This window comes from Trematomus bernacchii, unplaced genomic scaffold (genome assembly GCF_902827165.1).
Source record: "Trematomus bernacchii unplaced genomic scaffold, fTreBer1.1, whole genome shotgun sequence".
Taxonomy (NCBI): Eukaryota; Metazoa; Chordata; class Actinopteri; order Perciformes; family Nototheniidae; genus Trematomus; species Trematomus bernacchii.
In genome coordinates this window covers 1,797,080-1,819,129 of record NW_022987641.1, presented here as the reverse complement: position 1 = coordinate 1,819,129, position 22,050 = coordinate 1,797,080, and the positions used below count along the sequence as shown (strand labels likewise).

General features: G+C 41.5%; 1 protein-coding gene across 2 annotated transcripts in view; it reads left to right on the top strand.

Annotated features, from left to right (window-relative positions):
• The window catches only part of chchd3a (coiled-coil-helix-coiled-coil-helix domain containing 3a), a 61,405-nt gene extending 41,464 nt beyond the window's left edge, over positions 1 to 19,941 (top strand). For both annotated transcript variants that reach the window (XM_034133610.1, XM_034133609.1), the window contains 3 exons: positions 3,525 to 3,595; positions 15,537 to 15,672; positions 19,296 to 19,941. In XM_034133610.1, the coding sequence (XP_033989501.1) occupies positions 3,525 to 3,595; positions 15,537 to 15,672; positions 19,296 to 19,319 (231 nt within the window). In that variant the 3' untranslated portion in view covers positions 19,320 to 19,941. The remainder of the gene's footprint in view (positions 1 to 3,524; positions 3,596 to 15,536; positions 15,673 to 19,295) is intronic.
• Positions 19,942 to 22,050: the final 2,109 nt, after the last annotated feature.

Genomic DNA, 22,050 nt, shown 5'->3' with positions numbered 1-22,050 from the left:
ACAGGGATTTAATGGGTAGTCTTTTCAAAGAGTGGTGATTTCACAACAACAGAGAGGTACATTTGTTTATGTAGGGATGATCTAGAGGCAAAAATAATAATGTAGAGATACAACTTTTGAAATGTGAGCTTAAAGTGCTCAGTCTTTTCTTAAGACTTAAGAAAAGACTGTTGATTTACAGTATCTAATCATAAGTCTCTAGGCCTTGCAGTTGTTTTGGATAGTATTGTATTGAAAAAATAAATGAGGGTTGAACTCATTTTACACAGGCTTACAAGGACAATAACTAAAGAAGTCAAATTAAATATATATTTAACATTTGGGGAAATATTCATCTATGCTAAATATGAAGCTGCAGCCAGTTAGCTTTGCTGAACACAAGTAATCACTTAAGCCACTTATTTATCAACCAATAAAGACTTAAGGAAGCAACTGAGGCAAGATTCTGTCTTGATTAACAATCGTGAAACAACAATGTGTCGTTTTTACACTTAAGATCTCCCCTTAAAATTGGAACAGCCAACATTTGTATGTATTCATCAAATGTACAAACATCATATGTAAAATTCAACTGTTCTACCTTAACATATGGTTAGAGATGTTGTTGCCTATTCGCTCTCCTTCTGAACAAGTTGCACTGAGTCACACAGCAGAAGTCTTATTTTCAGAACCACAGAACATGTTGAACATGGTGGGGTTTCTCCCCATTCCAGCCCTCCTGCTCAGCAGCAGATAAGAGAAAGGAGCCATCAGGACAGGGAGTTATTTGTTGTGTTCATAAAAAATGTGTGGCTTTTCCTCTAAATTGCGCTGGGGCCTGCGTTGGGATGCATCTTCTATCTTCTCCATATCGCTGCAGTGCATTAGCACTAATGACTTAATTTGTCTGAGACACCCCCCACCAGCATTTTGTATGGCTCCAGATGAGCCAGAAACCTCGTGAAAACAAATAGAGTCAATAGGATGAAAACAAACAGAAACACTGTTTAACAAGGTTGTGGTTGCTACACATTTTGTTAGTCAATTGACAAAGAATAGCTTGAGAGCAATCGAAAAAGCTCTTTGTGAGACTTGTGTTAACCAAGTCTCGTCTCTCTGGGCTAACAAAAAGGTCAGGGCTACTCTTGAAATCAGTTGGGGCAACAGCAGGAAATCATGATTTGACAACACTCAGTAATCACACAAATGACACTCTTCACTGCTCTGTACAGTGAACGAGCGAGTTGCGTTTAAGTCACAATGTGTACATGTGTGTAAGTACCTTGTGCATGTAGGTGTCAGCATGAACGTGCATTGTTTGTGAGTGTTTGTGTGTATGGGTATTGAAAGGTCCTGCTATCATTGTCACACATGGCCTTTTGTCTTTCCAGCACTGCATAGTGCCATTTAGGCGCGTATTATTACCTAATACTTAGTATTCTAAACAGAGACCCAAATTTGTCTCTTTCCGACTCTCTTTCCCTTAAAATGGTTCAATCTCAGCACCCAGGAGAAGTCTTATTCTTGCCTCTTTAGCAACCTAAAGAATCTCCTTTTAGTCTTTTTATCTGTGAATAAGCTTCTCTTTGAAATCCTTTTCTTAGCTCTTGACAGTTTCTTTGTCTACACTGAAAACCACTTGATTCAAGGCCAAGAGGGCACAGATAGAACAGCAGCTTACAAGTTAACTCTTAAACTTTGGGCATACTTCTTTATTGGGTTTAACATACAAACTAATGTCTGCCTGAGGGATAGTGCAGTGGATCTGTTAAGTATTAAGACCCCTTTATATTTTATCAAATTATTTTGGTTTATACATTTCACGCAGGATATTTTTATTTTCACGTTTCCGTACACAATCAAACCTTCTGCAAATAAATCCCTGAACGTGCATCTTAAATTTGATGGAAGGTGTATTAGAGAGCATGACTTAACTCACGGGACATGGGACCCTGCATAGGCATACATTATTTACATTTGATACATGTGGACTTGAAACATCTATGAAGTATATATTGTACATGCTATCTTGATATCTAAAACCTTTTTTTGTGTTTTGTTATGGAGAGCAGTTTGCATTTTGATGTCAGAAATATAAATGATTTTGTCTGTAACTATACAGCATGTGAAAAAAGGTCTCTGAATCCATTGCAAACCCTTACTGTCATTCCAAATGAATAGGACTCAAATGTGTATCAGACCTTTTGTCAGCATTGTCATGTCCCATCTTCCTTTAGCTCTACAACACACAACTATTGATCTTTTCAGCAGCGCAGTTCATTCCTATTGATCTTTTCTGAACCATGATGAATGTCCTCCGTGCTGGAAGGTTAAGTCAGGGCAGTTGGGACCAAAAGGCTTCATTTGTCACATTTCTAATGTATCTGTAATTTATGCAAGATGATGAAGTGTTTGGTTTCCAGTAATGTTGATGGGTTGGCTGGCTCCTGGGCTCTGTGCTTTGTGCTTTGTGCACGACAAATACTAAGCCTAAGGTTATTGTCAGGCCTTTACTAAGGCACATATAGCTCACAAATAATTGTTCTCTTTTAGCAATACATAGATAGGATAGAACCGTATTTAAAAATGTGTCCCTAGAACCAGCTAGCTGGACCAACTTTCTCTGCACTAAATCAATGCAGCACTAAATCATACAGTATTGATTTTGCAACTCAACAATAACCCAACAGGTAACGGCATAAAACCTCTTAACTGTCAAATATGTAAAGAAAATATTGTTCTGCTTGTGTGAAGTGAACTTTTTAAGTGAAGGTATTAATGGAGGTATTACTATCATTCAAGTTGACTACCTGACAGAAAGGCATTGGTAGACATTGCATGTTTTTTTTCCCCTGGATCGAAACCTCATAGGACGTTCTGTCAAGCCATCCATCACACTTTACCACCTCTCACCATTTGATCATAAATGTGCATAACAGCCACTGAGGGCTGACAAACCAGATCTTCTTGAGTAGTATAAATGGTGTAGGAGCTATGTTATATGGCGGTGTTTGAAGAGGTGATTCAGGTTGAGGGGTCCAGCTACGAGTTCATTTGCTATGGGTCACTGGAGACTTATGACTGGTGGTCTGTACGCTGTTGACTAGCGACCCTCTGACCTTATAGGATTGCTGCCTGTTATTACAGCAGTCGTTTGAGAGAGGATAAGCACAAACACACACTCACACAGATGCACAGTCCGATTTCATACATCCAAGCATATACTGCCCACTCTCAACCTGTAGACCAAGTTAGCTTCCATTTTGTGTTCCCCTAATATCCCTCTCCACTAAGATGTAATGGAGTTTGAGTGGTGGTAGATGAGGCAGGACTGTGCAGGCTCGGCTGCACTGTAGACAGGGCGATATCAGATCTGAACTTTCACGATGCATCACTTCGCTGAAATGTTTCCTTTTGCTTAAATAGCTTTAACTTGAGAGCAGGGAAGATGGGAATAAATTGTATAGGCTTTTTTATATGGGAGATTACAATCACTGTTTTATGCATTAATCTCACTCACTGGCTTTCTTTCTGTCTCTCTGCAGAGTGCTCAGTTCTACAAGGTCACCACAGAGAACTACCATAAAGCTGCCGACCAAGTGAATGCCAAGTTCAGGTGAGTTTAAACACTGTCAATCCAAAGTAGATCAAGGGTTTTAACTCGCAACGGTTTTTCATTTACCGCCAAAAATAGAACTACGATTGTTGCTTTCATTAGCTTATTTATTTATTTTGCCAAAAATCCTATTTTTTCCTGGCATAGAAGATAAGAAGTCCATGTGGAATAGTAAATACAGTATTGAATTATGCTAGCCACTAACCTATGTCTTTCAATCAGGATCACATTAGCACGGCCCATTAGCTGATGTTGATGATGTGGTCCACTGATAAGGCTGATCGCATGTTAATAATAGCTGACAGGGCGCTTCTCGTGCCCTTTTAATGTTTCTGTGTTAGAAGAATATTATTAATTCTGATTTTCAACTAGACATGGGTCAAACAGCATTATGAAACCAGTTTATACCACATTAAGACACAAGCATAAAATAACCTTTGTGCTGCAGAAAAGAAAACTTACATTGGCTTTAAAATAGTTTTGACTCATTTGCTGTAATACAAACGACCTACCACTTGCAATCTAAGAATTGTAATGATGTATTTTACATCTATTTTGATTCAAATTGCATTACAGCACCATGAGGGAATGTATGATCCTGACTCTGATAGTGCTACACTCACTATTATTGGAAGCACATGGAGTAGACACACCTTTCAGTAAAAGGAATGGGTACTCCATTGTAGTTATTAACAGAGGAGGTAATAGGCAACCAAGCAGTCATGGGTGTAGCGCATCTCCGACACATATGTGTAACTTAAGAGGATGCAGAATCCCTCTCCATCCGTGTTCCATCTGTCTCCTTAATAGGAGGCCATTAGGCTCCATAGTAATGTAGGAAAAGTGGATGAAGAGACGGCAGGAGGTGGGGCAAGATGGGCCCTGGCTCTGAGCTCTCCTCCAGGGAGGCAAGGCTAATTGTGTTAGCTTGTCATTAGCCAGCGCTAACACCGGGATCATTGTCTCCCTCCGAAATGCTGGAAACTGATTAGCCTAGCCCACCAGGGGTTTAGCGCTAGACTCATGGAAGCCGAAGCTGAGACTTCCCAAATCACATTAAAGAAAAACTGGAATAACATTAGCGCAAAATGACAGTGCTAACTGCCAGCGAACGTTGAGCTAACGTGCGGGTAGTCATGTGACACAGGCCTTTGCATGAAGGGCAGTGATTGGCTGATTGGATTATAGGAGGTGCATTAGCAGGGCTGTGACTGGATTACAATTGTGGAAAGGTAAAGGAAGGGGGGGGGGGGGGGGTTATCTGCGTGTATGTGTGTGTGCTAATGAAATGGCGGGAAGGTCTGGTGTTACAAGACAGGGGCAGGGATGCATTGAGGGGATCAGAGCGGAGGGTTAATTGGATTTAACGGGGCGTGTTTGGCCCATCTTTGTTTACGTGTGTGAGTTCATGTGTGATTGTGTATGTTTGGATGCACTCATCTGTTGTGAACATAATGCATGTGCCTTTCCTCAAAGCTCTCTCTTCCTCTCTCTCTCTCTCTGATGCCAGAGACCCTACAGAGATAAGATGCTATCTGCGTTCTCTGTTGAATAATAACAGAAAATATTTTGTCTCACACAGGCTTTTGATTTCCTTAAAGTTGAAAATGTCCCCCAGAGATAAAAAGAAAAGGAGATAAAAAAAAATGAAAAGCCTTATCCATACTTGATAGAATTACCATTTGATATGTTAATGTGAGGATGTTATAAAGTATGGGAGATGACATCTTTCTTATTAGAATGTCTTCATTTCCCTGCTCCAGCTCACGTCAGTGCGTCTGTAAAGAGACTGATAGTACTCCAGGGATTGATTAGTGTTAAGGCTGATATTAGGCTACGGTTTAGTGTAGTGGAGATGATGTGTGGGACCAGAGGGGGCTTTCTGTCAGGGGTTATGTATATGTACTTTTGGAAGTTTTAATTAGGGCTGCTGGGTGGTTTGTGTTTACAATATAAAGTCAGATCAGTTTTGGAATTCCATAAGGCCAAACTGTTATTACTTTGTGACATCCATGTCAGGAAAATCAGGTCTCTCGACTGGACGACATTTAGGAAGAGTGAATGTGTCTAGATAACGCCACCTACTGATCTTATGGCGGCTTTTGGGGTTGATGCGCCGCAATATTCAACATGGGAACTCATTACTCAGGACCTGAACAGAAAAGTGGAAATGCGGAAATACATTCTTTGTAACAAAAGTAAATAATTCAGTTAAATTACACTGAGGTTTCATGGTATCAGTAATAGTAGTGCCTCTTTGGTTAACTTCGGTGATACACAAAAGTTTTAACAAATAGGCTTCAGCAGGTAGCCAGTGTGCTATATGTTCCATTCATTGCTGTTTGGGCATTTCCCCTGGTGATGTTAAAATAAATAATTTAAAGTGTGAAGGGTAGGTACTCAAGGGAGGGAAGGCAGTATGTGTTTGTATGTGTGTGTGTGTGTGTGTTCAATATGAGATTGTGACTAGCTGTTAGCGTACGTCTGCAGTAGAGCTGTCCCCTGACGTTTTGCTGCAGTATTCCCGTCAGAGTTTTCTGAGAATGATGGCGCTCTCCCAACCAGAACGCAACTGCATCACTGTGACATCATTACACCTACTCACACACACACACACACAATAGCCGTATGATGAATATTAATGTAAGAAAACATAAAAAAATAATTGTATACATAATGCTTCATAAACTTATTAGTGCCATGAAAAACTGAACATTTTTATAATTTTCAATGTTTTTTACCCCACAAAATGATGGACACATTAACAATATCGTCTTAGATTAATATTAACAAATGCTGCACAAATTGTAAAAACGACATAGTAACCATGGATCATAAACTGCAGGGCTTTCAACAACACACTTACCATTTGGTGAACAGCTCTTCCACATATATGTAGAAATACACACCATATAACAGATAATGTGATCCTACAGTCTGACATACACAGACACTTAAGAACAAAGCTTTTTATTCACTTGTGACACTGACTGTAGATAATAGTTCCCAGTTGCCTGTGGAAAGGAGGCTATCTCTCCCTGCAGCTGATTTATATCCTGCCACCTTCACCACCAGCAGTTTATCCAAGTCTGATGCATTATCACACTGTCCAACACTGAATGTGTGACCTTTGCTGCACCACATGTATGTAAAAGCGCATATGTGTGTGTGAGGATGAATGAATTAGAGCCAGGTCACATATATGCATGTCGATATTTGCTGCGAGTGTGTGCGGGTCTCCACGGGCTACAGTGACCCAGTGGGGCTTTAGTTTGAAATGCAAACTGACAGGCATGGAGGAAAATGATGGATGTGAGATTATGCGAAAAGATGGGATGGGGAATGAAATAAAAGTGGTCCTAAAGCTCCTGTCAGTGTTAACCTTTGGTGGGGCTTTGGGCTTCTTTGTTGAAGCTGGTCACTGTTGGTTCAGGGTCCCTACAGGATTGAGAAGAAACCGGGACATCTTATATCTGTGAATGTGTAATACTGAAGGATTGAGACCATCATCTCTATGTCTCCATCTCCCTTCTTAGGTCACACAAAGTTGGATTTCTCTTAGCTTTCAGCCTTGATGGTGGCATTTGTGATACGATCATAAAAGAGTGTGTTTTCTATTTGTGACTGAGAGTGCATGTGTGTGTGTGTCCAAGCTGAGCGTTTTTTAGTTCCAGTGGGCCATAGAGAATAATATCTCATTTGAGTCTGTCACTTCACTGTCACTCCTCTCCTCCCGCAGGCTACACACTCACTCCCTGTCTGTTGTTTATTTTGTAGTTCTTTTGAATACATCTTTTTTTAATTGTATCCAGTTGACAATAACAGCAGCCACACAGTCGTCGCTTCATCTCACCGCTCATGCACGCAAAGCTGGAATGAGGAGGCGTGGAGCAAAACGTGTTGAATGGCTCGTTGTTTTCCTTCAGCTCAGGGTCAAGAGACCACACCTGTCTGTGGGAGAAAGTAGATCCCACTCATTCCTCTTTAGACCCCTTATAACCATAAACATTATTAATCACTTTATTGTATCTGCTTTAATACATTTCACAATGTTGCCACAACCTTAGGAGTGAATGCTGCTTGTTGAGTATAAAATGCTGCATATTTAAAACATGTATTCTCTAAAGGAATTCCTATACTTTGGTTCGCAACACTATAATTTCTGACCTTATATAATCACATGTTACAGGACCCTATGCTAGATAACAAACCGACACGTGTACATTCATGGTACAAATATGTCTTTAAACAAATGAAATGATTAACTCACTAGCATGGCCTACAACACATGATCATGTAATAAAGATAACTCCAGCACATCGACAGTGATGCATTAAACCTCGTCTCCACTGAGTTCACAACTTGGTTCCAATAGCGAACATTTTTTCACACATTTATTTAAATGTACAAACCATTGCTTCTTGCAATAAAGACATGGACACAAAACCTGTAAATCCTGTGCAACCTAATGCAATCCAACACATGTTCCTGCAAAGAAGCATTGCAAGACTGTTGCATTTGTTTTATCTTTCACATTACTGAAGGGGATAAATACGCTGGGGAAAATCCAGAAGGCTTCCACCCTACTGCCTTAATATCTAAATGAAGTGTAAAGCAATTCCATTTTCTTGGCAGTGCTCCTGTTTGTTTAAGCCAATAAATGTCCCAAAATTAATGAAGTCATTATTTATTGATGTTTAATTGCTCCAAGCAGAACTTTTTATTAATTATAAAAAAATGATGGGGATTCATTTAGAAGGAAAGTTTTTGCAAAGCACTCCAGTCGTATTGCCAGAGATGTTTATCTGTGAAGTCTGTGAGGCAGGAAAGACTGAGGAGCGCGTTGACCCCTCTGTCAGGTTCTGGGCAAACCTTCATTCTGTAGCTAGGCAACGCAGGTGCAGGGACACGATGGTGGTCAGCTGAAGAGACAGAAGTCAATAACTGCTTTAAAAGCTCTTCTATCGGCCTTAAGAGCTTCACTGTGCTGGCTGCAAAAAGGCACACACAATCCTAGCCCCCTGTGTGGGCGCACACACACACACACACACACACACACACACACACACACACACACACACACACACACACCTACCTTTTAGTGGCTGATTCAGTGACTTTAAAGCATTGGAAATGGTTGGTTAGTCCACTCACAGCTTTCATTCCTTTTTTTTGTATTCTTCAGGGATTTTTCATATAGTGAAAATCACAGTGGCCGGAGTGATGGAACAGGAAGAAAGTGACATGTAGCATTTGTTAGAAAAGCTGAAAAACAGCACTTCATGTTTACCGATCCCAAAGCAGTGCCAGTCTCTGTTTTGGATGAACGTTGTTTTTAAAGGTGTCTTTGACGAATTAGAATAGCTGAATCGGTATATCTTTTACCTGCTTTTGTTTGTGAATAATCTTGTTCGTCCTCCTCTGCTTAAAGCCACATGACCAGTCCCTTGCATTAGTGTGTATAAGAAGGGTCAGAAAGGACACACACTCCCTTTATTCTTCCTCTAACACACTCATCCTTCTTTGTCTCCCTCACTGCTCACTTACGAACAGTGTTTTCTGTCTTAATTTAAATCTCTCTCGCTCACTCCCATCTTTGTTATTGTCTTGTTTTGCCTCCCTCGCTTTCTGCTCACACTCTCTCCCTCCATTCTTTTGCATTCTTTTATCCCAGATGCTTGTCTTGATTCTCTCTCTTTCATTCCCTTCCTCTCTCTCCCTTTCTCCCTCATTCAATCTCTTACCCATGCTGATGGATTTCACTGCAGGGGGTCACTCAGGTCTGCTTTTAAAAAGCAGCGTGAGCGAAATGTGTGTCATTTTTCTCCTTAACTGGATCATTTGTATTTATTTACCCCCCTCGGTACTGACGCCTGCCTTAACTAGAGAGAACATGAGGGCTTTTTAAGGGGTAACCGGCACCCACCCTTAACCCTATTAACCCTAAGTGGACCCAAATGATGATAAATAGAGAACATGGTGATTGGGAACTCAATCTGGTGGCAGGCGAGGGTAATCCATACTGTCTAGAGCTGCACTATTGTGTGTGTGTGTGTTGTGTGTGGTGGTGTGTGTGTGTGTGTGTGTGTGTGTGTGTGTGTGTGTGTGTGTGTGTGTTGTGTGTGTGTGGTGTGTGTGTGTGTGTGTGTGTGTGTGTGTGTGTGTGTGTGTGTGTGTTGTGTGTGGGTGTGTGTGTGGTGTGTGTGTGTGTGTGTGTGTGTGTGTGTGTGTGTGTGTGTGTGTGTAGTGTGTGTGTGTGTGTGTGTGTGTGTGGTGTGTGTGTGTGTTGTGTGTGTGTGTGTGTGTGTGTTGTGTGTGTGTGTGTGTGTTGTGTGTGTGTGTGTGTGTGTGTGTGTGTGTGTGTGTCCTGGCCCCATGTGTGACTACGCCCAACTCCGACCATACCCCTGGCTACCTATGTTGGCAAGTGCTTTTAAATCATAATAGAATGAGAAGTCCATTAGTAAAGTCCTGTAGCAGCTCAGCAAATGGCTTCTGGGATAGGAGTGCTTGAAAAAACAAAATGTAAAGAGAAAAGCAGAAACTTTCCAGAATCCGCTGCAACAACTCTGTTGCATCAATTTTGTGTTTATTGTTAAAGATTCATGCAATCCATCAATAAATCTTTGACAGCATTTTGAGTAATGTTGAGAAGGTAGAGAAATGTATTGAATCTACATATTTATTTGGTAATAAACAAAACACTAAGTATCAAAGACTGTCAGGTTTTAAACACGGGTGGAGCGGGTAATCTTGTTTACTTATTCTGTTAAAGGTTTCGTCAAGTTTTCAGCTTTAGAGACTGTGAGTTGGTATAATCTATTTAGAGATTTTGTTTTGTCAGGAGCAGTTTGGTGTCAAGAATTCCACCACACTGCTCCCTCGTTGAATGAAAAGGTTTTATGGAGTTACAGTAAATATATCAAAAAAAGTAGTCTTGTTTCAGAACTATAAAAGCACACTCAGTTTGTTTATATTATGTAAATGTAGCTAAAGCCTATGTATTATTGCCCATCCAGTGCTTGCCATGCCAATATGTTATGAAGAAAAATACTGAAACTTGCAGTTGGATTGAAAAGTTTTACACAATTCTCTGGTGACATTAAATATTTATTTTTGTAGGGACAGTTGCTATCCAGGGAATGGACATAGTCTGTTTGTCGGCATGCCTGCGTGTCTATCTGTGTGTCGTTGTTCAGATTTATAATGCACCTCAAATTATGACAGATGAGCGTACATGTTTCCAGATGGGCCTCACACTTTGTTCAACTATTGAAGCATGTTTTCCCCTAACGGAGATCTATGAATGTCATTTCACTGCACTAGCTCTACATTGTCACAGCAGATGGTAGTCATGGTCAATATAGGTTAGTGTGAAAAATGTACTGACACTGTTCCTTGCCCAGTTTATTGGCATAACACATGCATATTGTATGGAAATCCCAACATCGATCTCAATACAGTCGTCCCCCAACTTGCAGTCAATACGTTCTTTGACAAATGGAGCTGTAGCCATAAAGCTATCGGAATATGGAAATGTGCTGAGTCGTGCAGCGGGGGGGGCTTGAAAGAAGGGATTGTATTAAATGATATAGGGACACCTTGAGGAGGGAGGGAGACAGTGAGAGGGAGTGAGCAGGTAATCTGTTCTGCCTTATTACATGTTAAATGGGACACGTTCACCCTCTCATATCATTTCTGCCCCTCCTCTCAACCTCGTTTCCTGTTCCCTCCTTAAGGAGAACTTCACAAAGGAAGTGAGCAGAGTGCCTGGAGAGTGTTTCGCAGAGGCTCTTCGTCTGCTTCTCCTACATCGCTCTTTTTTTTCTAAGATTTTCTGCAGCCTTTCTCACAAACACACCTCTCTGTCTTAAGATAAGATCATATTTGCTTTATTGACGTAGAAGGCATTGCACATAATGTGAAAATAAACAAACATTAACATAAAATACAAACATCTCAAAATGTAAATATAAACCGAACTAAAAAGTAAAATATACACATGTTGACACTGAAAGACTATTTATCATATAAACAAGGGCAAAATGACAGCTAACCACATTTAAAAGTAGGATAAGGAATAGCATATTAAATGACATCTAAATATAAAATATACAGATTGAAGTCCAGTCTTACTCATATCTCTCTCTCTTCCTTTCCTTTGTTATTTATGTCGCAGAGTACCTGTAAAGTACATATCTAAAGCAACCGCCATTTCATTCCTATCAGTGGATCAAAGCAATAGGGATTTACTTGGTGTATATGTGTGTGGTGGGGGTGGGGTTCATAAGGTGTTGTTATAGAGATCTTTACTTCTACTGATGGCACGAGGCGAGACCCCTATATGACTGTTTAGATTGACTGCCTCTGGGGTGCAACACACACACACACACACACACACACACACACACACACACACATATAGGGAAAATAATAACCAGCTATATCTGGCTCGATGTCTCTATTTGTTTCAGTGTCTCCCGCTACATGCAGTTTTATTAAATATCCCATGAACCTCTTGGGGATAAGGGAGGGAATATAGGGAAGATAGAGATGGTAAAATGGGAGAGAAAAAGTGTGGAGGAATTGATTGGCAATGGCTGCATCTTTAAAGCTGTCCAATAATCTATACGCAGCGGGAGTGTCGCCAGCAGGGCTTATATCCCTATGTGGGGTCATGAGATTAATCGCAGGGGTCAGGAAATAAGAAAGAAATGAGCTCTGCCGCAATATCATTCTGTTTTTCAGCCTTTTCTCTGTGATCATTGAGTCCTTCTCTACCAATAACAGACTCAAATACATCAAAACGTGTTCACAGGAATCTAACTTAAGACCAAACCAGGGCTGGAAAAAATGTCAAAATGCCTCTAGCTTTCTTTTTCATTTCCTGTAAATCATTTAAATATAGCTATAAAAAAAAAAAAAAAAATTGGTTTTGCTTCTGGAGTGATACAGTCTTGATGTTTATGAATGCCTTACTCCTCAGGTTACAGGAACTGGATGATTTATGTGTTTAACTTTATTAATTAAGCACACACTATGATTCCCACAGTAGAAGAATCTAATGTGTATTCAGTTGCAGATTTTTACTGTTGATCTGTATATTGCCCTGACTTGCTATTTTGTACACTAGGATAATCATATGTAAGAAGGTATTGTGTGTGCACATTGTACCAAAAATACCAGGTAAAAAAAAACAAGATTGCCTAAAACTGAGTCTTTAGCTTATTTGTATTTTAACTAAGGCTTGATAACTGATTTGAAAAACAAAACTCTGGTACATTTCATGAATGAAGGGTAAACGAAGGGGTCATTTTGTAGTGGCTGTGGTTTATAACCTGAAATGACATGCATATCGTGTTTGCATCTGCTCACCCTGCTGCATAGCACTGCAGCCTTCACACTATAGTTAATGACATGAGGGCACCTAATGTAAAACTGAGGGGGGGGGGGGGGGGGGGGGCTGCAGTCATTCCCCAGCAGCTCTGTGGTTGTGGTTGGCTGCAGGAACTTAATGTTAATCTTAATGATAGATGATAGCGGATGCAGCGTGCCGCCACAGAGTGTATGTGACAGTGTTATTGTCTCCATGATAAACTCAACCAGTGTCTCCCTGCAGAGAGCAAGCAAAAATAGAAGTACCACTGTCTTCTTCCTCATCAAGAAATGCTCTTTCTATCAACCCCCCTCACCCTCTTCCTCTCCCTCCCTTCCTCTGTCCTCTTTTCTCTCTTTCTGAGGCCATTACTGGTGATAAACACTGTGGTTTGTATCAGCAGGATGCACCTGGTATTAACGTGAACGCTTAAGAAAGTAATTAGTGGGTGTATGTGGCTCCGCTCGTCCCTGTAGATGCCCATAGGCGGTGTAATAAATGAGCGCCAGGATCCATAGGAATAGGATGGCAGCGATTTCTGCTAGCACTGTTGTCATCCTTCAATACCCCGACGCAGAGCAATGGCCTTGTCATGCCTCCTAGCAAATGACTGAATTTCTCCCCAATGGATCAGCAAATGCAGAACCTTATCCACACACCCAACAGCGTTATGTTCCAGTCTGCGCTCAAAGTGAAGACATAACGAGGAATCAAACCACTTTTGGGGAAATATGCTTTTTCACTTTCTTACTGAGGGTTAGATGAGAAGACGGATATCACTCTAATGTCTCTACAGTAAACAAAGTAGTTACTGTACAACCACAACATATTTAGAAAAGCCTTACATGTATATGGCTCTGTCGATAGGTGAGACAATTGGTCTACCAGCAACCTTAAGGATCACATTGGTCCCAGTCTGAGACTAAACTTCAGATTTAGAAGACTGATATTGATCTCCTCATCTAAGCAAAAAGCCAACAAGAGTGTGTCCAAATTAACCATTTCTATCTTTTGAAGTGTTCCTTACTAGCTCCAGATATAATATGTGTTACTCTGTTTGCCTCTGAGCATTGTTTTTGATGGGGAATGATGAGGTATATTGATTCATCACATTGCAGTTGAAAATATGGAGAGCACCTCCAATTTGCCACTAACATGCATTTACAAGGACTATCGATTTTTCCGGCCCCCTTAACAAATATGACCATGTGGGGATGCACATATGTACACATGCACACACTGCACCCGCTTCCTGCTGCATTGCACCCTGGGTAATGACCCATGCTACCAATCTCCTGCTTTGTATCCAACGGGAGGGTAATTTCTCACTCCAGGGGGCAAATCAAACATCTGATTCTGACTACAGGGGCTCGGATTCACCCCCAATATTCCTTTGAGATCTCCGGAGTTGCTGACGGGCAAATTCCCTTTCTCTTTCACACCCATGCGCTCCGTTTAGTGAGGCAGATGGAGTGTCCTGAGCACTGGTGTGAACAAAACGATGACACCGCCATTAGCATAATAGCCCTAGCATGCACATGTGTCGTCATTATGGATTTTTATGGGGTGTGGGAAGAGACAGACAAAAGCAGTTAACATTGGGGTAGGCACCAGCGCTGGTGGTACATCCCACTACTTAGACTAGAGAAAGGATCCAACTATTGCATAGATATAACATAAGAGTCCCATTTAAATGCACTGAAGTTTAGCGTTGCATTTCCCATTAGAAGGGCCAGCAGCTGGATCAGCTAAGACGGCAGCACTGAAGCTGTAACAGTCCTCAAGGACAGACCTGGGCGTGCTAAGCTAGTGATGTGTGGCCTGTAAGCAGACATATTAGCATTCACAATATACAACAACAACCTCCTTGTGGAAGCTGAAGGATTGAATTTGCCATTAAGACCACTCCAAGGTGACAGCAATGCAGTCTGTAAATGGTTCACTCTTTCAGGCAGCCTTTCTGAATCAATGCATGGATTTACTACTAGCCAGTAGGGGATCAATACTCTTGTCCGTGAGGCCTTTTTAAAGCGCTTCTTAGCGGTAAGACATAAGAACAGAGACTAATTTAAAGGAGTGTATACGTAGCTTTCCGGTAATTTCAACCTCATCATCATTATCATCAGCACTTTGTAGCAACTAAGCGTTGTTGCATGTTGAGAATAAACCGATGCTCTTTGTTGTTTCCCTGCATTATGCATTGATTTGCAGAGTTAGTTTGTGTTTCATGCAGCGCAGATCAACCTCCTTTGTAGGGCATGGACTCTCTTGAGATAAATGACCATCCACCAAGCCCATAATATGTCTGTAATCCTCTTCTCTTGTTTTGTATTTCTATAGCTCATACGTATTCTGTCAATCTTTCTGAATTGCCCATCCTTACACATTTCCCTTCATTTTCAGTCCACGTTTGACTCTAACTCACACATTTATCTTCTTACGCCTTTATCCTTCCCCTTCACCCTTATCCCATCACACTTTTTCTTTTGCAGCACCCTGCCCTCAATTTTAACACCATATTTCCCCTGTTTTCACACTATTTCTCTCCCCTTCTCCCCCCCACAGGCGCTATGAGACGTACCCTGTGTGTGCAGACCTGCAGGGCCAGATCCTGGCGTGCTACAAGGAGAACGTCGGGAAAACCCTCAACTGCTCCAACATAGCAACCCTTTACCTACAGTGTGTCAACAACACTAAACAGGTGCGTGTTTACTGAACTAATCTCATTAATTGTAGGTCTTATCTCATGTAAACATCATTTCATACACTACGCTAGCATCTTTTGCATATGCATGTTTTGTTGTGTGTTGCATGCTTGTTAAATAAATGAGCGTGTCTTTCTGTGCGACTGTACTTTGCACGTGAGGAAAATACATAAAACGTTATAATTATGAACCCCTCCAAATTAACATGTTTTTTTCTGTCTGATAAGAATGACAAGTATGTACATGCACCCTCATGGACAGATGATATGTAAGTTGTAGCGCCTCCTGATCCTTTGGTGTAGCTTTCAGTTGAATCGATGTGTGTATTACAAAGTAGCCCCATGTGCGTGTTAGTTACACCATACGTCATTGGGCCCATAGATGTGTACAGTAGCTACAGTTGAGAAGCCATTCCCTTTTTAAATGTCTAAATTAATTATTGTAATACACACATACACGCTAGCATCCATTTACATGTACTGGCTCCTGGCTTTTAGACGGGAGAATATAATTTCCGCTGGGCGACTGGCGCCTGAATAAAGCTCACTCTAAATAGCCAGTTTAAACCTTCTGGTGTATTTCCATGATACCTGCTGACACAGGCGTTCCCCTGACTGTCTCTGTGTGTGTTTTAATGCAATAAGACCAAGGGAGTAGCTTCTGCTAGTTGGATACCATTGTCCTCTCTCCGTTCATTGCCAAGTGCAAATGTTTTCCCGCCCTCCGTCTCCCACGGTCACACACTGTATGGTAATAGTAATGTCACTCAGGTTGATATTAACTTGATTCCCCCTCCCTCACTTTGCAATATGTAACATCACTTTGCCCCCAAAAGGCTCAATTTGCATTCATAGAGCTTTTCTATTAGATTTTTTTTACAATTGCATTGTTTTGGAGGAAATGAGGAAAACTGAGTTTTTTGTCTATCCCTCACTCTCGTGAGTATTAGTATTAGATCTGAAAGTAAGATGCAAGCGGATTTTTAAGCTATACATCATGTAAATTACACAATGTTTTATTCATTTTGTGGATGTGTGTGCGTGTGCGTTTAACACAGACTACCTGTAGCCTCGTCAAGATTCAGCAAGCGTGCGTTCACAGTCCGGATGCTGTTATGATCTTGTAAATTGTTTGGAAGCAAGCCTGCGACGATATGTTAATCCGCTTGTGTTTATCACCCCGAGGCAATCACAGCACACTCCTGTTCGCCTGCGCTTATCTGTGTAAGACTTGCTTTTAAAGTCATTAGGTGCAGAAAAATAACAGTTCTATGATAAGGATTTAAAGGAATATTATGCAGAGTTACAAAGCTGACAAAACAGGGGGAAGGAATGAAGTAGGAATGGATAGTAGCTGATGGTGGTTGGTGATTAGGATGTTTACACAGCTTTATCAGAGCCCAGCAGGAAGCTGCTCTGAGAACAAATGTCAAAGGACGTGACTTTGACCTCTGGAGGTCACAAGATCCAAACGTGCCCTCAAAAAACCGTCTCTCATCTCCTCTTCTTTTTATGTCAAAGACTCTTGATAACATAGGTCATCCAGTTTTTCAGCAAAATCTCTTTCACCTTCTTCGTCCTTCCTCTTCAAATCTTAAAGGGGACCTATCATGCAAAATGCACTTTTGTACGTCTTTTATACATGAATATGTGTCCCCGGTGTTCCAGGGAACTCACCAAGTGTCAGAAAACACAACCCTCTCTATTTTCCTCCATACCCAAATCTCTAAAAAAAGGGGCTGCACACGGATCTGATAAAAACTGATCCAGATTTGAACACTGTCCTGACGTCAGGACGGTGGCGCTACGGCTATTGGGCCAACTCCACCAATCAGGAGGAGACAGCCACGGCCATTGCCATTCGAAAGCGCTGGAGACACTGTAGTACATATGCCAGGCCTGTAGGTGGTGCTGTTCTGCACTTATCTGCCCTTACAAACACAGAGCTATAAAATGTCAAATTGAGCAAAATGAGGCATGGCTAAAATGCATGATCTGTTTGGTATTTTGAAAAAAAAAAAGTATAAATATGCCTTATATAGGTATGGTCCTACACTATATTATTCAAATATAGCATGATAGGTCCACTTTAAATTCCACTAAAAGCTGCTTCACCATGGGTAAAGATGGAGATGTCAAAGATTGCATCTTGTTGGGGATAAAAACCCAAATCTCCCTAAATCTTAGTTTTTTTATATTGAACCCTGAACTAAAGCCATCCAAAGACAGGCGTGGTCCCCCTCCAGCCTTTGTCACTGATAATTAGCGCTCTTATCTGCGGTCAGTGATAACATTTAGACCCACTTTCGCTCTCTTTCAGTGCCCTCTTTGCCCTGTCACTGTCCCTCCTTCACTGCCTCCGTCCAACCCTCCATCCCATCAGCCCCAGTCACATTTCTAATGCATTCAGCACTTAACAGGTCCAGATAGCATACAGTGAGGAAGAGGCAGTGGAAGGACAGATAAAGTCTCTCTTTCTCTCTCGCTCTGTGAATAAGAGTTTATCATGGAAGACGATCTCTCATCTGCTGCTTGCCTCCTCATTCCATATTCTCGCCGCATGACCGCCTCCTGCTCCCTATCTTTTCCTTCTCCACTTCATTTTTTAGACTGACCCTTCCATCTCCTTTTTACTCTCTCAGGGCCCACGAGAGCCCTGTTTGGGGTTTCAGAGGGCGTTGTGTTTGCAAAAGGATCAAAGTGAAAAAATACCTGGCTGCCAAAACTGCATATAACGATAATAAGGCATTCATTATTTTCAATCATAATCAATCAAAATCACTCATGATGAAGTATATCAAATGTACTGATTGAATTTGTCCTTTACTTTTATTTTAAACAGTTAGTCACTCAACATGTTGATATTGCAATAAGAAACACACAATAAGGTTAGTCTAGGTGAGTCACACGTAAAAGAATGTGAAAAGTGTCTGTTGTAAACAACCATAACAGTTCTGTATTGTACAGAAGAGTAGTTCCGATCATCCCTAAGCTCAGAAGATATACCATATTAAAGTTATCTGATGTAATTGCGTTCCCCATTCTCAGCACTTTGACATTGTAGATAAATAGAAATGATAAAAGGCCCATTTCCTTTAAACTGGAATTACTCATATCTTCAAAGTCTAGGTTTTTACAGTGGAGTTTGGGCAGATCATTAGTGCACGAAATAAACAGAAATGAAAAGTTATTTATCTCATGCCACTATTAAGTTGGTCGGTAAGGAAGAAGACATTTCTCTTTCTCACTTCCTGTCCAGGTTACTCTCTTCCTCATGTCCCTTGTTCCGGGTCCTTCTTTTCTTTCTTTCCCAGAGTTTCCTCTCAGGCACTTTTCATGCAGTGGCCCCAGCTGCAATAGGCCAGTTCAAATGGTTATTGACAGGGAGTGCTGGGGATTTGTAGCTGCACTTATCGCTAACATGGAATCCACTGCCCTCAGGTCTTTTCTCCACTTCTCCAACTCACTCAATCCTCCACCCTTGTACTGCACTCTCAAGCCTCCCTCTCTCCGTCTCGTGTCTCCAGTGGGACATAATATCCTTCTCTTCTGTTGGTTTGTCTATTAAAATGTTTTTTTATGTCTCTCTAATGCACTTTCCTTTCTGTTTTTCTCTGCAGAACAAGTTAAGAACAGGGGGCTAAGAAGGAGAGAGAGACACAGAAAGCAATGAAGAGTTTATTGTGTGGGATTACTGATTATCGACCGACTGTCAAACAGACCAAACCGGAGTGGAGGAAGTGAGGTATGAGTCACCACCAAGACACGCACCCTCAAAAACCCCGTGGAGAACCGAACCGAACCAGACCACTGGCACCGAACACAGCACCCTGATAGAGAAATAGGCACTTTACCCCTCTCTTACCTTCTGTCTATCTCTCCTGTGAGTAAGTATGGAGGCACTGACACTGTCTTCCATTTAGTAGAAACAGCAGCGACTGAGCTATTCCCGCTGGAAGGACTGTAAAAATGAACCGGAACAATCACAAGAAAGCAAACCACCTCTGTTACACACCACTTGGATCAATCCCCTCCCACTTCAGCACTGATAGGAAAAGAAACCTCTTTTAACTAATAAATATCTATGTTGTTGTCCATAATTCATTGTTTTCCTGCTCCTATTGCACTTCCCTCCACACTTCTGCACATCTGTTTCTTCTTCATGTAATGTTAATAATGTAACCATCAGCGTGTTGAGCGTTCATCCAGACCAACACTTGTGACAATGTCTGATCAGAAGTAATAAAAGATGAAACTATGCAGGAACTGTTGTTGAACTTTTTCTCCATAAATATTCAGCTGGCTCTGTCTCTCCCGCGTGCGAGTGTGTTTTATGCTAATTACAGCAAGCATTGTATGTCTTTGATGGATGCGCGGCCCTCGTGTTGTCACCACGACATTTTGTGAATGAGCCCAGGAGAGGGGGACTGCAGCGGGGGAGAAATATCTGTCCCAGATGTTCTGCTCGTAATCTAATCTTTCTCTCTGTTTTGCTCTCTTTCTTTTGCATGTCGCGATTTAGTATGAATCCTTGGTGTGCTGCAGCTTTCAGTGAAAACGCAGGGATCTCTACCTCCCTCCCTCATCCCTCGCTGTCCCTCGTTCCTTCTACTTCTATACTTTCTTCCTCTGTCTTCTTTATTACTAGAGTGCGTTTCTTCTCACTTTCCCAGGCTAATGCTGCCTTGGAGGAGACGGGTGCTCTACGCTGTCTGCACTGTGTGTGTTGAGATTTAAATTATGTATGTACGGGTGGGGTAGCAATGCAGCCATCTACACTTCATATACTTGGTGTGTGGTGTGTGTGTGTGGTTGTGTGTGTGTGTGTGTGTGTGTGTGTGTGTGTGTGTGTGTGTGTGTGTGTGTGTGTGTGTGTGTGTGTGTGTGGTGTGTGTGTGTGTGTGTGTGGTTGTGTGTGTGTGTGTGTGTGTGTGTGGTGTGTGTGTGTGTGGTGTGTGTGTGTGTGTGTGTGTGTGTGTGTGTGTGTGTGGTGTGTGTGTGTGTGTGTGTGTGTGTGTGTGTGTGTGTGTGTGTGTGTGTGTGTGTGTGTGTGGACGGACGTGGGTGGGGACGCCGTTTGGGATGGAGCGAGGTGATTACAGACCTTATCTTAATTCTGCATCAGAAGAAGAAAGTGTGTGTCGGATGGACAGAGAGAGAGAGTATGTGTGTGTGAGGGATGGACAGAGAGAGAACGATAGGGTGTGTGTGTGTGCGTGCGTGCAAGCATGTGATTTGTTGTGACTAATCCCCCTCTGTCTGTCAGTCAGCTGTCCTTTTGCTTTTTGACTTTTGGAGTCTCTAAGGGGTGAGGGGTTGACTTAATTATAGTGTGTGTGTGTGTGTGTGTTGGAGGGGCTTTCTAAAGGTTGGGGGTAAAGCTTTGGGGGGTCTCTGGCAGGTGTTTCTCCACAGAGCCCCTTCACTACTGTTGTTTTCTCTCTGTGACTGTGAGACAAGCTCAACGACGCCTCTGTATCTGACGCAGTACCTCGGATCCCAGATCAGTGATTTAACGGTGTATTCTGTCTTTAATGAGATGATATGCTCTCTGATATAATTAAAGGATGATTAGAGAATCATGAGATCTAAACACAGGGCTCACCTTTTCCATTGAAATGCCTTCACCACAACCTTTTCAAAGCTTTTCTACAAAAAGCTCTCTTCTAAGGTTGGAATTAGAATGTTTTGCCTCATTAGTTTGATGTTTTTCCTGGAGAAAAAGAAAAAAACATGTTAGGAAAGGGCATAATGCAATTAGAAATTAATGTACTGCTATATTCGATGCAGTTTACATAAATGCATCCTAAAGGCACTGTGAAAATCTTCCATTTATCAGGTGGCAGAAGTAATGAGATATGAAGTTTAGGGGATGAATAAAGAAATCAACGTTCATAATAACAGACTGAGCTGAACAGACAATAAATCTTATGTTGTTCTCGTTACAATGTCCACAAGAGTTCCTTGGATGTCCTTGAGCGGTGAGCTGCTGCTAAATGCTGAAGTTATGATGCAGAGCAGCAACAGGCGGGGTCCAGACTGTGGCTGTTCTGGAGCGCTGCAGAAGGCCGCTGTCTGCAGGGAGGGGGAGACGGTGGAGAATGAAGATGAAGGACACATGAATAACAGGTAGTTCATGCAGAGGTGAATCAAATTCTGCTCTCATTTAGTTTTTCATTGAATAGAAATTAGGTCATAAAATAAAACAATGCAAAACACAAATTCCATTTTAGGATATCTTTGAAAACATAACTCAAATGGTTGCATGTTAAGCTACTTGAGTTATATCTGAGTTTTCTTTCTGATAAAAATGAGAAAATTATAATAAAAACATTTCAATTTCAGATAAGGTAATGTGTTCAATGAAGTCATATT